Source organism: Pyrgilauda ruficollis, unplaced genomic scaffold (genome assembly GCF_017590135.1).
Source record: "Pyrgilauda ruficollis isolate IOZ18807 unplaced genomic scaffold, ASM1759013v1 scaffold189, whole genome shotgun sequence".
Classification (NCBI taxonomy): Eukaryota; Metazoa; Chordata; class Aves; order Passeriformes; family Passeridae; genus Pyrgilauda; species Pyrgilauda ruficollis.
In genome coordinates, this window is record NW_024517984.1 from 126,631 (window position 1) to 146,589 (window position 19,959).

The following is a 19,959-nucleotide window of genomic DNA, read 5'->3' on the forward strand; positions in this document are numbered from 1 at the left end:
CACTGCCACTTGAGTTCGCACTGTGCTCTCCCTCTCTGTTTTGTTGGAGAGCTTATGGCTTTCCTGGAGTTGGCCTTGTACAGATCTGTTGCATCACTTCTCCTCTCCTCACAGCAGCTGAGAGCATGTGAGGCAAGAATTTCTTTGGAGAGGCCTTTGGTGATCTTTGGTTTATGTTGAAGTAGGGAGCTCAGTAGATCAGCATTCCCTGAGCCCGGTGTCCTGCAGCAGACAGACACAGTTGCTTTGCACTGGAAAATACTCATTATTATCTGTCCTGATGTGTCTGTGCATCTGTGGATGTAGAATGCAGAAGGATGCTCCCAGGGAGGTTCTTGTTCTCAGCTTCAGCAAGTTTCTCATGGCCTCGGATCTGTCATCTGGATGTCCTGGACAGCAGAAGGGATGGGAGGTCAATCTGTGGCTGGGAGGGATAGGAATAACAAGGGCACTGCTCTGTGTGAATTTACCAGCCCTTTCCATGGATGTACTGTTAGAAAGTGTCCCTTGTTTTTACATCAGTCATTTGTCACACACAACCTGGGAGTGTGAGGCCCTGAGGGCACAAACTGCTGTTTGTGTTCTTGCCCTGATGGAGGGTCTTAAAGGAGTCTCAAAGGTGCTATTGTAATAGAAACTAAGTTCACTTAATGAATAGTAAACACTGCAGGCATGAGTATCTTTTTTTCTTTCTTTCTTTGTAGGAAATAATTAAGCTGTTGCCCTTCCACAGAATATTTTTGGATAGACTGGAAGAGAATGAAGCCATCGATCAGGACCTGCAGGCATACATCCTCCACCGGATACACAGCAGCTCGGAGATCCAGAACAACATCTCGCTCAACGGCAAAATGGACAACACTACGTTTGGCAAACTCAGTTCTCACCTCAAGACCTTGAGCCAGGGGTCCTACCTGTACCTGAAACTTACTTTTGATCTCATAGAGAAAGGATACCTAGTTCTAAAAAGCTCCAGCTACAAAGTGGTCCCAGTGTCCCTGTCCGAAGTGTACCTGTTGCAGTGCAATATGAAGTTCCCAACACAGTCTTCCTTTGATCGGGTCATGCCTCTCTTGAACGTAGCAGTGGCTTCTCTGCACCCATTAACAGATGAACATATTTTTCAGGCCATTAATGCAGGTAACATTGAGGGCACTTTGGAGTGGGAGGACTTTCAGCAGAGGATGGAGAACCTTTCTATGTTTCTTATCAAACGTAGAGACATGACGCGAATGTTTGTTCATCCCTCTTTCCGAGAATGGCTTATTTGGAGAGAAGAAGGTGAAAAAACCAAGTTTCTTTGTGATCCAAGGTAAGCAAACGCTCTGAGAAATCAGAGCTTACCAATGTGTTACTCTACACTGTTACCTGAACCATCTTATTTGGTGAAGTTGCACATGGCTGCAGTGACTCTGTACACAGAGTTTGCTCTGTGTATACTGTAGGTCTCTACGTTCTGTCCTGATCACCTGAGGTCTTTATGTTGTTCATGGAAAGAAACAGGCATCCCTGGGCACACACCTGACTTGGCAAACCTAACAGTCATCTTTAGAATGAGATGAGCTGTTCCTCAGGAGGCTCCAGGTTGCCTGGCTGAATTATCAGCAGGGGCAGATTACTCCTGCCAGCTCAGTCCTGGAGAAGGGGCATTGTGGGGTATCATCATCCCTTTCTCCAAAGGTATCAAAAGCACAGGAAGTAGAAGATAAGAAGTGGAAAGATGAGTAGTGTGGATACATCTTTTGTAGTTGCTTATTTTTCAAGTTGTGCTCCTCGTTGTTCTACTAAAGGTTTTGTTTTTTTTTGAAAACAAAATAAAGAGCAGAATTGTTCTGTAGTGATTTTGGACTGTAAATGCATCTGTAATCTCTGTCCTGACACAGCTGAGTTCCTGGCTTAGCTCACAGGGAACAGAATTTAATCATGGTTAGATTTATATTCTTTAAGCCCAATGATCTCTATCAACAACATGACTTTTGTTTCTGGTGACAAGTGAAAACAGACCATCTGACTGTAATTCTCATCGTTTACCCTCATAAGTTTTGCTCCATTTTCTGCGCATTTCTTAAAATATGATTATAGTCATCAGGGAAACACTCAGATTCAAGGAGTGAATGTGCCAGTGACCCAGTGGTCAGTCTGAAGACAGTCTCATGGTACCTGCTGGAGCTGGAAAGCACCTGGCTGATCAAGGCAGCTGTGGCTGTTAGTGGTATCAGAGTAATTTACCACTTTAAATTTCAAGGTAAACAGGCTGCAGTAGGAAAATACAAAATGGTAACTAATGAAACCAGGTACAATCCAGAGATTAATAGAGAGGGATCCCTGAGCTACAGCACTCCACAAAATCCTCCTGTCCAGCTGATACTGAGCTCAGAGCATGGGAAACCCTGAGCGACAATTAAGATAAGTCATGATTTTTCATTTTATTTCTTGGAAGAGAAGCAGAGCTGGCCACTGACAGAGCTCACAGCAGTAGCCTGTGAAAATTTGTCTGCATCTGGTTTGTTCACAGCCAGATGGATTTCTTTCTGCTCACTTGGGAACTGAGGAGACATGACAAGTGTACAGAGCAGTCCTCGGGGTTGTCGTACGCGAAGCAGTTTGACCCTTCCGTGTCAGTACGGTGACAGTAAGGTTGCTGAGGCTGATATTTTTCCCTGCAAGAAGAGCTTTGAAGTGAAATGTGGGTTTGTGAAGCTGCTTTTAATTGACTGACCCTGACAGAGTGTCCAGGTGTGAGACCATTACGAAGGAAATTGGGATAATAGGCCTCGTGTCCACTCACACCCCAGCACTGCAGCTGGGATAATCTTCCTGATTTCATTAGTGAGAGCGAGTTCTCATGTTCTCAGAAGCGTGGAAAAGAGGGGAGGGGAGAGGGAGGAACACAGGAATTATCACATTTTTCTATGCTTTTAAGAAAAACAGCAGATCTGCACCCTCTGGGGTTTTGGTTAGCCTGTTGAGATGTTGACCCTCTTCTTTGAACCCTCATCATGTGTTTGCTGTCCAAAGCAAAGGCTAATTGACTCTGAAGGGTAACGTTCTCACTGCTGCTCTCCCCAGAGAGGAACCCCTCCCAGCCCCTCCATTTTTTAACACAGGGCTCCAGTGAGGCATTTGTCAAAGCATTTAACCAGCATTGCAGTAACGACCTCCCCAGCCTGTCAGGCCAGCACATCAACCACTTGATCAGCAACCAAGTGCCTTCCTTGACAAATAGCATAAAACATTTCAGGGAAAGACCCAATCCTTTGTGACTGGTGCTTGGAGAAAGTAGTTCTTACTACACATTCCTCCTACACTTGTATTTCTAAACCTAAATTCTGCTCTAATGCAGTGCTTTTTTTTCGGCCCAGACTTAATCAGAAACTTCTATGCAATTATTTTCCATGTTTTTACAACACTAATAAATGTTTTATCCTTATACTGCTTCTGAAGGGGCTGTGAGCAAGACAGAAATGAAGTGATTTTCCCTGGCAGGGCAGTAAGAGAGCTGTAGTCAGATATGGACCCCAGAAGTGAAATTACTTTATCCAGGTTTAAGCGTAAACATCTGAGTTACTTGTCTAGACTTGCTTTATATTCAGAGGAGAGAAATTAGAGTGATTAATTTCATCCTGAGCTAAAAGGCTGCAGTAGGTCAGATGAGGAGTGCCTGGGAAGCATCTCCTCCAGCTGAGTTATGAGCAATCTCAGGATGATGGGCTCCCCAGGAGATGTTTCCAGTACTGACAGGGCTGGATGAAGTGAATCTCTCCAGGCTGCTCCTCTACCCCACACACAGGCTTTTGAAGCAGATTCACAGATTTTCTTTCCTTGCTCAGGAAAGCTAAAGTGGGATAAAGATACCCTCAGTGCTCTTGCTGTATGAGTATCCCAGTTTGGGCTTCTGTGTCTCAGGGTGGCACTGGTCCAACCAGTGTTGTGTGTGCTGGTGGTGGGGGCTGAGGGAAGAGGCTCTTTGTGCTGCCTGGGGGTGTCCCAGCATCCATGGGACCATAGCAAAATGAAGCATTTTAGATCCTCACCTCAGGTGCTTCACCTCTGGCTTGGTGAAGCCAAAACTCTAATTTTAGGGGCCTGCCATCCAGGTGCCACTCCCATCTCCTTGAGTCCTTGGAGCAGCTCATTTAACCCCTTCTAGCTGCTGACTGAGGTGAGCTGAAGCCCAAACCCCAGTCCCTGGCCTCCAGGGTCACTGAGGCACGGACCTGCTGCCCCAGGGAGGTGACCTGTGCAGGACTGCACCTTGGTCCAGATGGGAAGCAGCACAGGTGGTGCCTTGGGTGTCGCTTTGCCGTTCCCAGGGCAGTGGGTTCTGAAGGATAAGCATTTTATCAACCCACAACAAGGCCGTTTCTTCACCTCTTCCCTCCTCTTCAACGTCCATAAACCAAATCTGTTTGTCAAACCCCAACTCAAGATGCTCTGCATGAATAAACATGCAGCAGCAATCCAGGCAGAAGGATACAGCTCTCATCTAACACCCGAGTTGCCATGGTTTCTGGCAGAGCTGTCTTTTCAGTACAATACTCTGTAGGTATTTTACATTTTTCCTTTTTCTCTCTTGGGATCACGTTGCAAGTGGAGACTTTTCCTGCACAAAATTAATGTTTTTATGTATTACCCAGCAAAATGATAGAGTGAAGGCTTTAGAGCAAAATTGGGGGTTTTGTTTTATTTTGATGGAATGCTGAATCTGATTGACAAATAACAGTCCTCAGTATAAAGATAATTCATTTAGAAAGTTGGGAGAAAAAGAATTTGATGAAAGTGATATTTCTGGCAATTCAGGAATACAACAAACAGCTTTAAATGGGGAGTTGGTCCTTGCATTACATGTCTTAACTTCTTAAAAATTACCCCCAGATCAGTCCTCCATATGGCACTCACTTGGGCATTATGGTGCATAGATTAATTGATTTTCTTTCTCTTTTTGATTATAAGGCTCTCAAAAGCTCTTAAAATACGCTCAGATTGATTGTTAGCTGAAATGATCAAGTGTTCACCAAAACCCAGGGTAGGTCTTAATTGTTTTCTCCACTTCCATGAGGGATGGATTTTACTCAGCAAAGCAAAGGCATTGTTTGAATTCAAGGTGAAGCAGAATAGTGGGTTTAGAATTTATTTGAATTTCTTATATATTAGGCAGAAAAATGCAGTGCCCACTAGAACCTTGTGGGGCCAGAGATGGAATAATCAGGTTTTCCAAATTGGCTGGCAGCAGCGCCAGCTCTCAAGGGGCTGCTGTCATTATTTAGCGTTGCTTTACACTTGGAATTACCACTCTTAATGTCTTCTCCATCACTCCAGAGTGCCAGTTTTGTGGCTCTGCAAGTGTTGTAGCTCACAGTGGGCTTTCTGGGTGCCCCAAGGTACAGGCAGCACTCACCACATCAGCACAGCCACAAGGGATGTGTTGTCAGTTGTTTTGCCATCCCCAGCCACGGGCTGGATGCCACGTGCCACCAAAATACATGAGCTCAGGTTATTTCCTTGCCCAGCCTGCTGTCTGGTCATCTGCACTTGTACAAGACCTGTGCTCAGTTAGTGCAATTAATGACCAGATCACCATGGGGTCAGTTCAAGATCATTTCCTAACTTTGGCAGAAGTGTGGAGTGTGGTAGAAGTGGTGGCTGAGCTGTGCTTTCAGGCAGATCTTCTTCACCCATTGCAAGGGAAGGAGAGCACAACATTTCTCACTCTTTTAATTTAATTTACCCTTCAAGCCATATTTATTGAGTGCCCTATTTGTGAATCACAGAGATGAGTCCATCATCATGTTCTCCAGTAAACTGGAGAGGCAAACCCAATCTGTTCACCAAGTATGGAGTGCTGACTCTGAGAATACAACTTTTAGGCATCCCATATGTCTTCCAGGAATTTTTTTTTTATTGCATGCCTTGAAGCCCAGTAATTCTTAAATGTAAAAAGAATGGGTAATAACTCAACAAAGTGAGTGAAGGAAACTTATCATATGCAAATTCCACATCTCCAGCATCTCAAGACATTAACTCTAGTCAGAGAACCATGGAGAGATTTGTGTTGAAAGGACTTCAAAGCCCATCCAGTTCCACCCCTGCCATGGGCAGGGACACTTTCCACTACACCAGGATGGTGCAAACCCCATCCAGCCTGGCCTGGGACACTGCCAGGGATGAGACAGCCACAGCTGCTCTGGGCACCCTGTGCCAGGACCTCACCAATCTCACAGGGAAGGATTTCTTCCCAAAACCTATATAACCCTGCCCTCTGGCAGTGGAAAGCCATTCCCCCCTGTCTGTCACTCCAGACACTCCAGTGTCTCTCTCCAGCTGTCTTGGAGTCCCTTTCTAATGCCATGCAGAAATCAGAGGTCAAAAATAAATTACTAAAGCCGCTGGTAGCAAGCTGGGAATCTGTAACAGGGATTTAGCAGTGCAGTGAAGTGACTTGTCTGCAGGTTTTCCCCTGAACTGCAGCTGCAGTGTCAGTTGGAAGAGACAAGGAGAAAGGCACAGATTATAAATGATGACAGATGAGATGGAGAGCAGATGTGATCACTGCCACCATAAAGGACATCAGCAGAGCATCTCGTTTTAACTGCCTCATTAGACATGCAAACCTCAGCACTGGGATGCAACGAGGGCTTGAATATATTCAGTATCTGAAGTTACTGTCCTCATAAAATCTGCTCTTTTTCTTTTCTTCTGGACTTTAAAGTTTCCTCTGTTGGGCCATTTCCACATCTAAATGGAAGAAAATATTCACAGAATAATTTATCCTGTGGCACTGAGCCACCAAGAAGAGGGGAGTAGAGTTAACCAAAAAGTGACTGAAGAAAGAAATGTTACTGAATTCCTTCCTGTTACTTTATTCCTCAAATATTAAGACCCACTTCTAGAGCAAAATCGTCTTCCAGCAGTGCAGGAGAGAGTAGCCTTGACTATTTTATTTTAATTCTTTTTTAGAATATGAATTCCTTCCAAGTTAATTTGCAGTTATGACATCAGAGGGAAACTACATTACAGAAAAATCAATAAATCAATTTAGGTGATAAAGTGTTCCTTTGAAAGGAGCTCCTGGAGCTGAGCTTGGCCTTTGGATATCCAAATATCCTTCTGCAGGGGAAGAGGCTCTGGGCTTTGTCAGAGCACACATCAGTCTCTGCACTGCAGTTATGACTTTACACTTGGCAGAGCCGAATAAAATGTGAATACACATCCTTTGAAGACCAGATTCACTGGGCACAGTGTCAAATCTCTTGATTTGGGAATGTTTTCATGGGATTAGCTGGAAGAAGGGAGATGTGGGTGTAAATCAGGGAATTTGGACGTTGGTAGGTTCAGAAGTGAACAGGACTGATTCTCATTTATTTTTTTACTTGTCTTTTACTCTGGTATTTGCAATGCCTTAACACCAGAGTAATTTTATACTCTTTAAAGTCTTTTTTACCTGAGAACTGGAAGAGTTTAGGTGATGCACAGATCTGGAAGCTTTCAATGTTTTCTTTTGCATTTAATCATTCTCCTTCACTGCTCTTTGGTCACACCAGTGTTTTATCAGTGAGACTTTGTCCTGTTCCATCTGTGACGTGAGGAATGGGGTCACCTGGGGACTGTGCTTCAGGTACCAACACCCAGCATCACCTTGCTCTGCACCCAGAGCTGTGTGTGACTCATGTTTGGGTGCATGAGGGACAGTTGTGTAGAGATCAGATCCAGCATCTATTTTTAAGTGCATGGAGTGACAGGACAAGGGGTAATAAATTAAATTTAAATTGGATATTAGGAAAATATTCTTTCTTGAGAGGGTGGGCAGGCCCTAGCACAGGTGCCCACAGCAGCTGTGGCTGCCCCTGGATCCCTGGCAGTGCCCAAGGCCAGGCTGGACAGGTCTTGGAGCAGCCTGGGGCAGTGGGAGGTGTCCCTGCCCTTAGCAGGGGTTTGGGCTGGATGGACTTTAGGGTCCCTTCCAACCCAAACCATTCCATAATTCCACACAACCTCGTGTGCAGCCTTCTCTTACCTTCTTTAGAGCTGCTGTAGTTGTGCTGTGTAGGGTGTTGGAATGATTAGAGACTCATTTTTATGTCTTTTTACATATATAAATATATATATGCTTACACATATATAATTATTTATCTGTATACACACTGTATATATGCACGTACACGCACAGGCACGGAGAGCAGATTAAAGCTGCAGGAGCTGAGCTGGCAGGGCTATTAATTTTTCACCAAAAAAAAAAAAATCTTACATTAAAAATAGAAAAATCTCTGATGATAAACTCTGCAGTGGTGAAATTCAAAGCATATCATTTCACTGAGCTCCTTGATGTAGAAATCATTACTGCCACTCTGCTGTATTAAAGAAAAAAAAAAAAAAGCCTGTGCTGTTGCAGTCTGGTTTAGTTTCCAATTAATGTTGACAGAACAAGTATTTATCAAGCAGCTGAAAGCCAAGGTCTGGGAAGCATTGCAGAGGTAATGTATTACTCATGAATACTGCACCTTATTCTGGAGTAGTTCGTACATGCCTTATTCATAACACCAGAGTCATGTCTGCAATGAAATTTAGGTGAATACCTTCCAACTGCAGCTGAAGAGCAGTTTGGGAGCTGGCTGCACTGGTGTGTCAGGCAGGAGCTGCACTTCAGCTCTTGCTGTGAAGAGCAGGCACCTCAGAAGCTTCTGGATTTTCAGTTCATGCTTAGGATTAATGCAGTTACAGATCCATTCAGAGCTTTCCTAAACATTCTCAAAGAGTTTTTCACCAACAAGCAAAAAGCTGGTATTATTTGCTCTCGTGTGATGTGGAGCACAGAGGTAGAGGGGAGTGGCTGAAGAGTCCTTGTGCAGCCACTCTCAGTCTGGAGCAGAAGGATGCAGCTCCTGATCCCCTGCCTGAGCATCTCCCCAGAAGGAGAAGGAGCTAATGGCTCTGAAACGTGGAATCATAAAACCTTAGAATGGTTTGTGTTGGAAAGGACTTTAAAAGCCATCCAATCCACCCCCCTGCCATGGGCAGGGACACTTTCCACTGTCTCAGATTGCTCCAAACCCAGTCCAACCTGGCCTTGGACATTTGCAGGATGGGGCAGCCACAGCTGCTCTGGAAAACCTGTGCCAGGTCCTCGTCACCCTCACAGGGAATCATGTTTTCCTAATGTCTAATCTGTACCTGCTCTCTGTCAGGTTGAAGCTGTTCCCCCTTGATCTGTCACTCCAGAGCCTTGTCCAAAGTCTCTCTCCAGCTCCCTGGTCAGTGACCTACAAGTTCTTGAATTTGCACCACCAACCCTTGGGTGGAGCTGAACACCTTGGCCCCTCTCAAAACCCTCACAGCATTGGGAATCTGATGGGTTAATGGGATGGACTGAGTGTGTTACAGCAGTTACAGGTTTTCATAACCTGGCAGATTGTGAAATTATGAAATTATGGCAGAATGGGGCCAGGATCAATCCAGCAATTGCTGTTCCACTTGACTTCCAGCAGTGTCTGGCAACGCTCAAGCTGTGTTTCCTAGTGACTTGCTTCCTTCTGATCTGTGTCTCCTTCCTTCCCATGGACATTCCCAGAGGTTAACCAGTGTAATCAGCAGATGCATTTGTCTGTCTTCTCTAATAGGAAACCTGACATTCTCCTCCCATTCCAAAGAGGGGGAGAGCCAAAGGAAGGCAAGGCAACAAGCTGGGGTTAACTCAAGGTGCTATAACCACTTTCAGGGCCCTTCTGTTCCAGCTTTTTGTGTTTTGTCCCTTCTGTTGGTGCTGTGTGGAGAGTTCTCACAGCACAGATGCAGGGGATCAGAGGCACTCCCTTGCACTAGGGCATGGTGATGGGTTTTCAGCACTCAGCTGAGGCATCAGAGCTGTGTTGTGATGGGCAGAGTCACCATCTGGAGAGGCTTTTCCTCCACTCAGGGGAAGTGTGGAGCAATGGGATCCCAGCACGGGCCGTGTGCCAGGCCAAGGTGTGGAGAGCAGCTTGACAGGCAAAAAAAGGGGGTTTTCTTCAATTTCTTTTTATGACCTAAGAGTGAAAGTACTGCAAGTCAGTAAAAACATTCCAGAAAACAGTTACTTGAGTTGATGGTGCCTCTATAAATAGTGCAGCATTTTGGAATGAAGCACAACAGAATTCCCCACCAGTGCAACAGTTTTATTACCTGTAAATGGGATGTGGTGCTCTCTCACCTGTCCAAACCTGGGGATCAAGTCCTGCCTCGTAAGAAAAATTATTATTTGTTTTTCCAGCAGGCACATTCTTGTCCTCCCAGCACCATGAGGGCTGACAGAGCATCACTGGGCTCTGCTCACACAAGTCCATGTGTTACCAATCCAAAAGGAGGTTCATTGGCAGGGCTCAGGGGACACCTTGCCAAAAACCTGGCCAGGGCATTAGAAGTCATTCACTTTTTTTTTTTCTGAGTTTATTGTGAGATGGATAGTATTCATCCCTGAATGGTAAATCCCCACTGCTGTGAAAGCTTCTATCTTGTGTAATATTTACTAGATGTTTGGCCATCCAAGCTATTTCTTTGTTTTGCCAGACAGGGATGAGCTAATAACATTTCCTGTCCTTAAAAGCCCTTTTAAAGCCACAGTTGATATCATATTTTATTTTGCTTGGCTGGAAGGAGTTAGATTACTTTTAGTGCAGTCACATTTTTATGTACTTCCAGAAATGAAGTGGCTTAAAAGGACTCCCTTGGGATTAGCCAGGGGCTTAAGGAAGAATATAATTTTGTTGGTAAAACAAAAAAAAACATCACACTGAGGTCCCAGGGTGGAGCCTCTCTGGCTCCTGCCCTTCTTGCTGCATGTCCTGCTGTGGCATCCACGTGTGCCTGGGGCACCTGCAGGAGCAGGTATTTGCTGATCTCACCCAGAAATGGTATTCAGACTTCACACTTCTGCATCATGTGTGTTTTGTGTCTCTGGAGAATCCCCTTCTTGCATCTGTGAGAAGATTCAGCCATGTTGAATTTGCAGCATTACAAGATGGAAATCTGTAAATGTTAAAGGTTTAAAAATGTCAGTGAAATAATCTTTAGCAACAGAAGTTATTGTCTGGTTTTGGGGTTTTTTTTGCGTTAAACAGGACTTGGTGTGTAGTTCACTTAATTTGCTGTGGTTGTCAATCTGGAAGGGCATTGCCAGAAGCATCTTTATTACTGGAAAAGCTGGAGAACATGTTTAGAAGGAGTTTTACAAATAAAGTTGTTTCATTCCATGGGACTGTCCACAGGGTAGTGAGTGCAGGTGTCACTTAAAGGACGTTTTATTCAAAGTGTGTACATTTTAAATATGGCATTTTCTAGTGGCTTCAGGTTGGTTACATGCTTTGCAAATGTGGTTTACCTCTGTGAAATGACTATAAAAGTAGCACTTCAGCTTTCACTGCATTGTACCTCTGGTGTTTCTAAATTTACCTCTACTCATAGAAAATACATTGGCTTTTGTTTTTTTCCTGTCTGCCGATGTCTGAGGGGTTTTGAGCTCTGTGATCACCAGTAATAAAAGATGCATTTAGTTGTTGATTTACAAGTGAGAATTCAGCCAGCTCTGTTTCCCAAAGCTGGATGTGGTTGAAGGATTGGCATTTTTGTCTTCAGAAGTCGTTTTGTTGGTGTAATGAGAAATGCTAACACGCTTTTTCTTCTGATTTTAGGAGTGGCCACACACTACTTGCCTTCTGGTTTTCTCGACAAGAAGGAAAATTAAACAGACAGCAAACTATTGAACTGGGACATCACATTCTCAAAGCACATATTTTTAAGGTAACGGAAAATCAGATGAAGGTTTACACCAACCTCATCCACAGCACTGGCAGCACTCAGTCTCGTCTTGTCGTGGGGTTGCTGTAAGAAGTGTGATTGCTTGAGGCTGCTGAAGCATGTAGAAGTCAGCTTTAGAAAATTGGCTGTGGTACCTAAGAAATGCTTAAAATTAAACCCTCCTTCAGATGGTAAATTCAGCAGATAGCCTCCTTACCTAGAATTGCTCTCTACCATAAGATGCTTCTTACCCTGAAAGATGAATTCTTGTAGCAGCATCTAGAAAAAAGGAAATCTTTAAAAAAGAGTGATTTTGAAGAATCTGATGAAAATTCAGGTTGTAACGGGAAAATCTGATCATTGTTGCAATTGGCTGATTGGTCCACCCTACTCTTCACACTGACATTTAACACCTGGGTAATTGAAAGGCAAACTTGGATGTGAGTGTCAATATGACCCATAAACTGAGTATCATTCTCCCAAGTAGGGGGCATGTCAGGTCATCAATTCAGGGTGTTTTTCCTCAAGTTGCCATGTTACAGCAGCAGACACAAATATCCTAATTTTGTAGGTATTTATGAAGGCCTGGTGCCATTATAATTCCATTTTATGTACTCACCAGGAAGCCTGGAGAATATGAGACCAGAGCTAAAGTGTTTTGTCTAGCCAGGGAGTACTGAGAGCTGGGTATAGAGGCAAACTTTGATAAAACAGAGCACAAAATTTGTTTATCCTTCTCCAATCTTTCCTAGTTTGAATCCACTGGTACCTTAGCAAGGTAATGATGGAACACTTGGAATTTCCAGGTGTAAAAAAAGTAAGTGATGCACAGACCCAAAGTGCTGACCTGACATGTGGGTGGGAAGACATTCTCACATTCCCATCTTCTCTTGCTGGCTGAGATCTGATGGTTTGTCTTCTCTTTTAAACACAAATATCCTCAAGCAATTTAGGGGAAAAGAAAAGTACAAATGTTTTAGTTTTTTAAATCAGTTGCCAGTCTTAACAGGAGCATATAGAAAGCCAACTTGAAAAGCCTGGCATGGAATAAAAGGGCACAAAGAGAAATGTGCAGTTGTGATACAAGAGGGCTCAAACTTCAAGCTGACATATGTTTTGCAAATCAGCAAAAGAGAAAGCTTTAATTGAATCTTAAATTAGTTTAAAATGTCAGTAACAGAGAAGTGGGTGATGCTTGCAGCAACCTGGTCTAGTGGAAGGTGTCACTGCCCATGGCAGGGGCATGGAATGAGATGGGCTTTAAGGTTCCTTCTAACCCAAACCAGTCTGGAATTCTGGGATTCTGCAAGGTGCCGATGACTAAACAGCAGAGGAGGTGGTAAGGTAAAAATTAAAGATGCTGACAGCTTGCATACAAGGCAGGACAGGAAAAACCAACTGTTTGAACACTGGGGTTGTGGGGGCTGGCAAAATGGCTCAAACTGTCAGGCCATACACTGGTCTCATGTTGGGTGGTCCCAATGAAGTGGGAACCACTGAGGGTATTTTGATTAGATGTTGTATGAAACTGGGATTTGTTTTTGCTGAAGGATTCACTCTGCCCCACAGTTCTGAAGAAGGATTTAGAAAAGGAAGTTATGAGCTAAAAAAAGAGAAATAGGGCAGGCTTTTGCCTGAACAGTAACTGAATTATAATGGTGTTGAATGTACTTCTTTTGTCTTTTGTAAGGGGTACATACCACCTTTTATGTCTTGCACTAATATTTAAGTGTATATATATATATATTCTGATGCAATAGTTAATATTTCTATAGCATCTGTGATTATCTTCAGAGGGCTATTCTCAAAATATCTACCCTTTTCCTTGGTCCTGATGGTGATTCAGGCAGCTTATTTTTGGGCTAGATAGTAGTGTAACTATTTTTAAATTATTTTAACTGTTTATTATAAAAATGCTTTCCCTTTCCAATTTCACCATCCTGAGTAAATGAAATTTCATATTGACCTCTAATGTCCTGTGTTGTGTCATTTCAAAAGCAGCGTTTAGCAGTGGCTCAAATTCCTGAGCTCTTTTTCCCTCAACACAAGCAGGTATTTTTCGTGGTTTAGCTCCCTGAATTTTAAGGAAACAAGTACATGGAGCTGTTATTTATAAGAGCTTGTCTAATCTATTGCTTCTTTTGGTGATAAAACCGTTTCAAATGACAAATCTTTTGATGTCTAGGGTGATGCTGCAGATTACCTTTCACACAGAGGAATTAGAGGTTGCAGCCGAGTCCAGCAATGGGTTAGGACACGATTCCCACACATCTTCCTTCAGAGGAAACAAATCCCACCTTGTGCTGAGGTTTTGTGGCACCAGCATCATCCCAGTCCCAGGCACACAGAGCAGAACTGGGGCCCTGCTGCTTTGCAGGGGTGGAAGTGAGCACCCGGCGTGCAAGAAGGCAGAAACCAGGGTTTGCGTATCAAAACAGAATTAAATGTGCAGTGCAGGATGCCTGTGCAGTTTCCATGGAATCAGCAGGCTTTCCTGGGAAGTCAGTAGCAGAAGAGCAGCATTCAGGGCATACTCATGGCATGGCTCCTGCTGGAGTTGCCATCCCACCCCTCTGCTCTTCCATCCAGCTGTTCGCTCCCATCTGTCAGCTACGGAGAAATTATGGCTCCTTCCAGAGGAGGGAGAAATGTGCTTAACCATGTTCTGCCAGTTAGGGGTGCTGGAAAATATGTCAGACTTTCAATACATTATGTAGAACCTGATTGTGGACACCAGCTAGAAAAGTTGGAGACAATCTGGTACAAGATACCAGGGCATACTGCTCCAGGCTGTGGTTGAAAGTTCCTGAATTTATCTTGCTGTGAGCAGATACTCTGTACTTTATTTAAAAAGAAAAAAGCAGCAATCTGTGTTCCTAACATGGCTTTTTGTGAGGGTGTTGAATGGATATGGTTGTTCACAGTTAAATCCTGCCTTTCCTCGACCTTGGAGATAGCTACATTACCTTTACAGGTAATTTCCTGCAAGCTTATTAATTGACTGTGAAGGTCAGATATGGCAAATTGTCACATTATCTTGGGTATAGTCATTATTGTCCTGAAACTCCTTTGAAGTCCAGAGACCCAAGAGGATCTGCCCAGTATAACTGAGCACATTTGTAAGTGTGGATCTAAGTTCCTTTCTCTTTTTCAGGGTCTGAGTAAAAAAGTTGGGGTATCTTCCTCCATCCTGCAAGGGCTTTGGATCTCCTACAGTACTGAAGGTCTTTCAATGGCGTTGGCATCTCTGAGAAATCTCTACACCCCAAACATAAAGGTACTGGAGGAGGAGGTGGAGAGCTGGGGTTCAGAATTCACTGGAGCTGTGTCCAGTGTCCTGGCCAGGCTGAGCAGCTTGCTGGGTGTTTGTCCTGAGCTGAGGAGAGGCCTTCAGTCAGTTGAGATTTTTTTACCATGTGAGGTAGTCTGTCAACTCCGCTACTTTGTCGAAGGATCTCATTTTCATTGCAATGAGCAAACAGTGAGTTTGTGCCTGTGCAAAATGGGATTTTCCCTTCCCAGAGATGTGGGATGCAATAACTGATGTTGGAACTTGGCATGTAAAGGGCTCTGGCTTAGATAGGCATGAACTCTGAGGTGACACCAAATCCAACAGCACGTGTTCATGTCCTGGTTCAGGCACTTCTTTTGCAGTGGTGAGATGAGTGTGTTGACTTAGCCGAGCCCATCTCTACAGCAGAAAGTATTTCACACAGAGATACAGATTTGGAATTGTTTTCTCACATGGGAGGATGTTTATCCCAGGTTCTTCCCACCCAGGCAAGGTGAGCTCAGTGTCTGTCCCCATGTCCCTTGTCACTCTCGAGCATCAGGTGCCGGCTTTTCCACTGGTGCCGAGGGCAAAGGGAGCCAGACCAACCCTGGAGAGGAATCCCATGGGAAGAGTGCTGAGTACAGCTCTCTCCAGCTGTGTGTTTTAATTCCCCATCCCCTCCATGTTCCCAGATGCTGTAGCAGGGCTGGAGTGGCTGTTCCAAAACAAAGGGTGGTGGCACCTTCAGACCACTTCCTAGCCACTTGGGAAATTATTAAACTGCTCCATCTGCATCAAATGGGAACATCTTTTGGGCAGATATTTTTGCTCAGCATTTTATGTCCTTTGCTGTTTGTTTGGAGACGTGTAGAGGGTTTTTGCTGTGGTGTCACCCTGGCAATAAGCTCCTGTCTCTCTGTAAAGCTCAGCCTAAGGCTCTCCTTCCTTGCGCAGGTCAGTCGGCTGCTGATTTTAGGAGGCGCAAATGTGAATTACCGGACGGAAGTTCTGAACAACGCCCCCATTTTGTGTGTCCAATCTCACCTGGGGTATGCAGAGATGGTGGCCTTGCTCTTGGAGTTTGGGGCCAATGTTGATGCTGCTTCTGAGAGCGGCCTGACCCCGCTGGGCTACGCAGCTGCCGCCGGCTTCCTGAGCATCGTGGTGCTGCTGTGCAAGAAACGGGCCAAGGTAAAGGAGCCACGTTGCTCAAAAGCTGATCTCAACTGCTCCATGTTTGCTCAAGGCTGGGTAGGAGCTGCAGGCAGGACATGGAATACTTGCTATGGAGCATCCTCCAGCAGATGAAGCCAGGAGGCTGCTTTTGGTGTTGACTTTTGTTTTTGTTTGTTTTTTTCTGCTAAAATGTAGTGGGTTTAAAAGTCCCACATTGACACCAGCTCCTGAGAGTCAGTAATTGGTGTCTGGAATTCAGGTCTGAGGTAGGATCTGCCTTGTGACTCTGCACTGGTGACCTGCATAAGGATGTTCTGGAGAAATCCTTGAACTTCACAAGGTTAAAATGGCAACGCTGCTTTTCCAGCACAAAACATTCTTTAAATATCTCCCTGAGACACATTCTCCTAAAATTTTCATCAGACTTGTCCTAGAAAAATCCCCTTTGTTTAGCTTTGTGATGAGTGGAGTTTTAATTGTATATTATGAGTCAAGTCAAAATACTTTTTTGAAGAAGGAAATTATGCTGATTTTTGAAGTGGAGCCTCCTGGAAACAATTTGTGGCTTCTCTATATCTTTAATTTTAGTTCAAAAGGCAAAATATGGGTTTATGTAGTTTTGGTATGGACGTCAGGATGACTGAGGGACTGTTTAGATCTTGCTGGGTTGTGTTGTCTGTAATAATGTGAGGACGGTATGAAGGAAAAAAAAAAAAAAATAATTTTGCTTTTGTTGGATATTTTGAGAGAATTTAGTGATGTGAGTCCTGCCACTCATAGTTTTCCTTGAATATCCCTAACAGTACTGAGAAATACCCCAAAACACAGTGTGGTGTAGTTTGAAGACTGAGATATTTGCAGAAAATTCCAATACTGATTACTGAAGGAGTTGAAAAAAGAGAAATATTGATATATTATTAATGTGAATGTGTTATAATACATTAAATATTTCTCATATGTATTATATAACTGTAATTTAGTGTCAGGCCCTGGCACAGGTTCCCAGAGAAGCTGTGGCTGCCCCTGGATCCTTATAAGTGTCCAGGGCCAGGTTGTAGTATTTCAATGCACAAGAAAATTTGAATGTTGGACTTCAGGACACAACAGAAGAAATATTTTTGTAGTCTTTGAGTTTTTGAAGAAAATTGGAGAAACCTAAAAAAAAAAAAAAAAAAAAATTTTCCCCAAAGTGAACATTTGTGGCCAAGATAATACCAGAGCCTGGGACATTGCTTTGGAAGTGTTTGTTTTCTGGTCATGGAAGTGATAGTTTACCAGGAAAACACACATTTTGCACATGTGGCGTTACTTTGAAACAGGGATTGGAAACTCTGAAGAAGCAAAGATGGCCTTGCTCATGGTTTTGTTTAACTGCATCTTTTCATCTCTTTTCAAGGTGGATCATTTGGACAAAAACGGGCAGTGTGCCCTGGTCCATGCAGCTCTCAGGGGACACCTGGAGGTGGTGAAGTTCTTGATCCAGTGCGACTGGAGCATGGCTGGACAGCAGCAGGGAGTGTTCAAGAAGAGCCACGCCATCCAGCAGGCCCTGATTGCTGCTGCCAGCATGGGCTACACCGAGGTAGGACCTGCTCTGCCTCTGCAGGGAGGGAAACCAAGGCTTGGCCCAGGGAGGGAAACCAAGGCTGCCCACTCACCAGAGAATGTCTGGAGGTGGAGTCCAGGGCACTTCTGTCCTGCTCTTCCTCCCTGTCCCATCCCAGTGTTGACAGATCCCTGTGGTCTGGGCAGGCATCCAGGAGAGGAAGGATAACGAGCCTTTAAGTTGTCAGAATAAACTTTTGGAATAAACTTTTAAGCAGGGATAAGATGGATGGACGCGCGTGGCCTACGCCGCTCCTCCAGCACCGATGGGGAGTGTGAGAACGTGTAGCTTTGGGCTGTGTGTCGAGGGAGAGAAGAGACAGAGAGCTTCCTTCTGCCATCCTGACAAAGATTTATGGTGGGGAAAATTACATATAGAATACTTGAGGTTGGAAGAGACCATTAAGGTTATTTGAGTCCAAGTGTTAACGCAGTGCCAAGCCCACCACTGCCATTAGTACTCCAAAGAGCCTCAGCAACCCACAGTTCCTTCTCCTTTCCTTAAGAATGAGTTTCTTTCCTACTAAATACCTCCTCTCAGCCTCATATCCTCTAGGAGATGGACCCACTTGCACATACCAGGTCATCTCCAACAGAACAGACACAGTCACAGGGAGCTGACCCTACCAAGTCTCATGTGCCATCATACCAAGACACTTGGTAAAGTGTGTTTTGTACAGGGCAGCAAGTACAGGCTTGTACAGGGCAGCAAGTTCAGTGATTAATCTCAGGAAGAATATTTCCTTGATGTCAGGGTGCCAGGCAGAGGCTGTTCCCTTCCCTCTGTGTATTACAAGCAGCTGGTGTGATGGTGTCAGCAGTTCCTGTATAACACATTCGAGTTCATGATCTGACGTCATTTTGTTTTAGATCGTCTCCTACCTGCTCGATCTTCCAGAAAAAGATGAAGAGGAGGTGGAGAGAGCACAGATCAACAGCTTTGACAGCCTCTGGGGAGAGACAGGTGATTTCTGTAGAAGCTGTAGCTTCCCTTCCCTTCCCTTCCCTTCCCTTCCCTTCCCTTCCCTTCCCTTCCCTTCCCTTCCCTTCCCTTCCCTTCCGCCAACCACCCAACTGAGCAGCCTTTTGTCTACATGAAACAAGTCTGTAAATTCATATGAAACTCAAGACTCCCTTTCACATAACTGTATTATTTATTTTCCCAAAAGTAAATAGAGAGTTTAAATAAATTTGGAGAGGAATGCAGGTTTCCACCTAAAAATAGCAGTCTGCTCTGAAAATCTGAATCCTGGCTTGTCTGAGTTTTGGTACTTGTTGCTCATGTCTCATCTTGCACAGAGCAGAACCAAATGCCTGGCTCAGTGATATCAGCCTGATATCATCCAAATGGCAGTGCCAAGTGACATCATAAGTTTAGGAATTGCTGACAGCACACTATAGCCAATTCCAGATGGAGCATTTCCCCCTGGGACAGAACTAACATCAAAACCCAGCAGAAAAGTGTCTGAGTCACTTATGCTATCTCCATCAGAGTTGGAAGTGCAAAAAACATCTCCATCAAACTGTTTGTCTTGCTGCCAGGCTGTGAAACAGATACACGTGCTGGATAGGAGAAGTTTAATGATTCCTTCTCCAGATGAAGTTGTTTTTTTCTACAAGAAAACACAGCAGCAGAAACAGAATACACTCTTGCAGATCCCTGGTGTATGAGGCCGTGGTTTGACATTGCTCACTGACAGAGATGGGCACATCCACGCCTGAACCTGGTCTCAGGCTCTGTTTGAGCCCTTTTGAGAAACACAGCAGCTGTTGTGTGGTGTTTATGCCAGGACTTGGTTACTGCACAGTGAGTGGTCCTTCTGGAACTACATCCTCATGGAAAAGCTGCACAATTCCTGTTCACCAGTGCTGGATCCTGGTTGCTGCTCCTTGGCTGTGCTCAGTGGACTCACCTTGGTTGTGCTGGGCCATGGGAGCTCTCCAGCAGACTGTGAAACTTCAAACCAGCCCATTTTCACCCTCTTTCCTCTCCTGGAGGAGCAAGGTCTGGCTGCTCAGTGGTACAGGAGCTTTTGAGCTTCCCTTGAGCTGGACTGCAGATGACAGGCTGGAGCCACATACACACTCCAGTTGCTTGGACCTTGAGGAACAGAGCAGCAGAAAGATGTGTCACTACA

The 19,959-nt window shown here is 44.5% G+C and overlaps 1 protein-coding gene across 7 annotated transcripts in view; it reads left to right on the plus strand.

Annotated features, from left to right (window-relative positions):
* TANC2 (tetratricopeptide repeat, ankyrin repeat and coiled-coil containing 2) overlaps positions 1-19,959 on the plus strand; it is a 146,663-nt gene that overhangs the window by 110,805 nt on the left and 15,899 nt on the right. For all 7 annotated transcript variants that reach the window (XM_041465417.1, XM_041465418.1, XM_041465420.1 and 4 more), the window contains 6 exons: positions 705-1,312; positions 11,661-11,769; positions 14,921-15,043; positions 15,995-16,231; positions 17,613-17,798; positions 18,692-18,785. In XM_041465417.1, the coding sequence (XP_041321351.1) occupies positions 705-1,312; positions 11,661-11,769; positions 14,921-15,043; positions 15,995-16,231; positions 17,613-17,798; positions 18,692-18,785 (1,357 nt within the window). The remainder of the gene's footprint in view (positions 1-704; positions 1,313-11,660; positions 11,770-14,920; positions 15,044-15,994; positions 16,232-17,612; positions 17,799-18,691; positions 18,786-19,959) is intronic.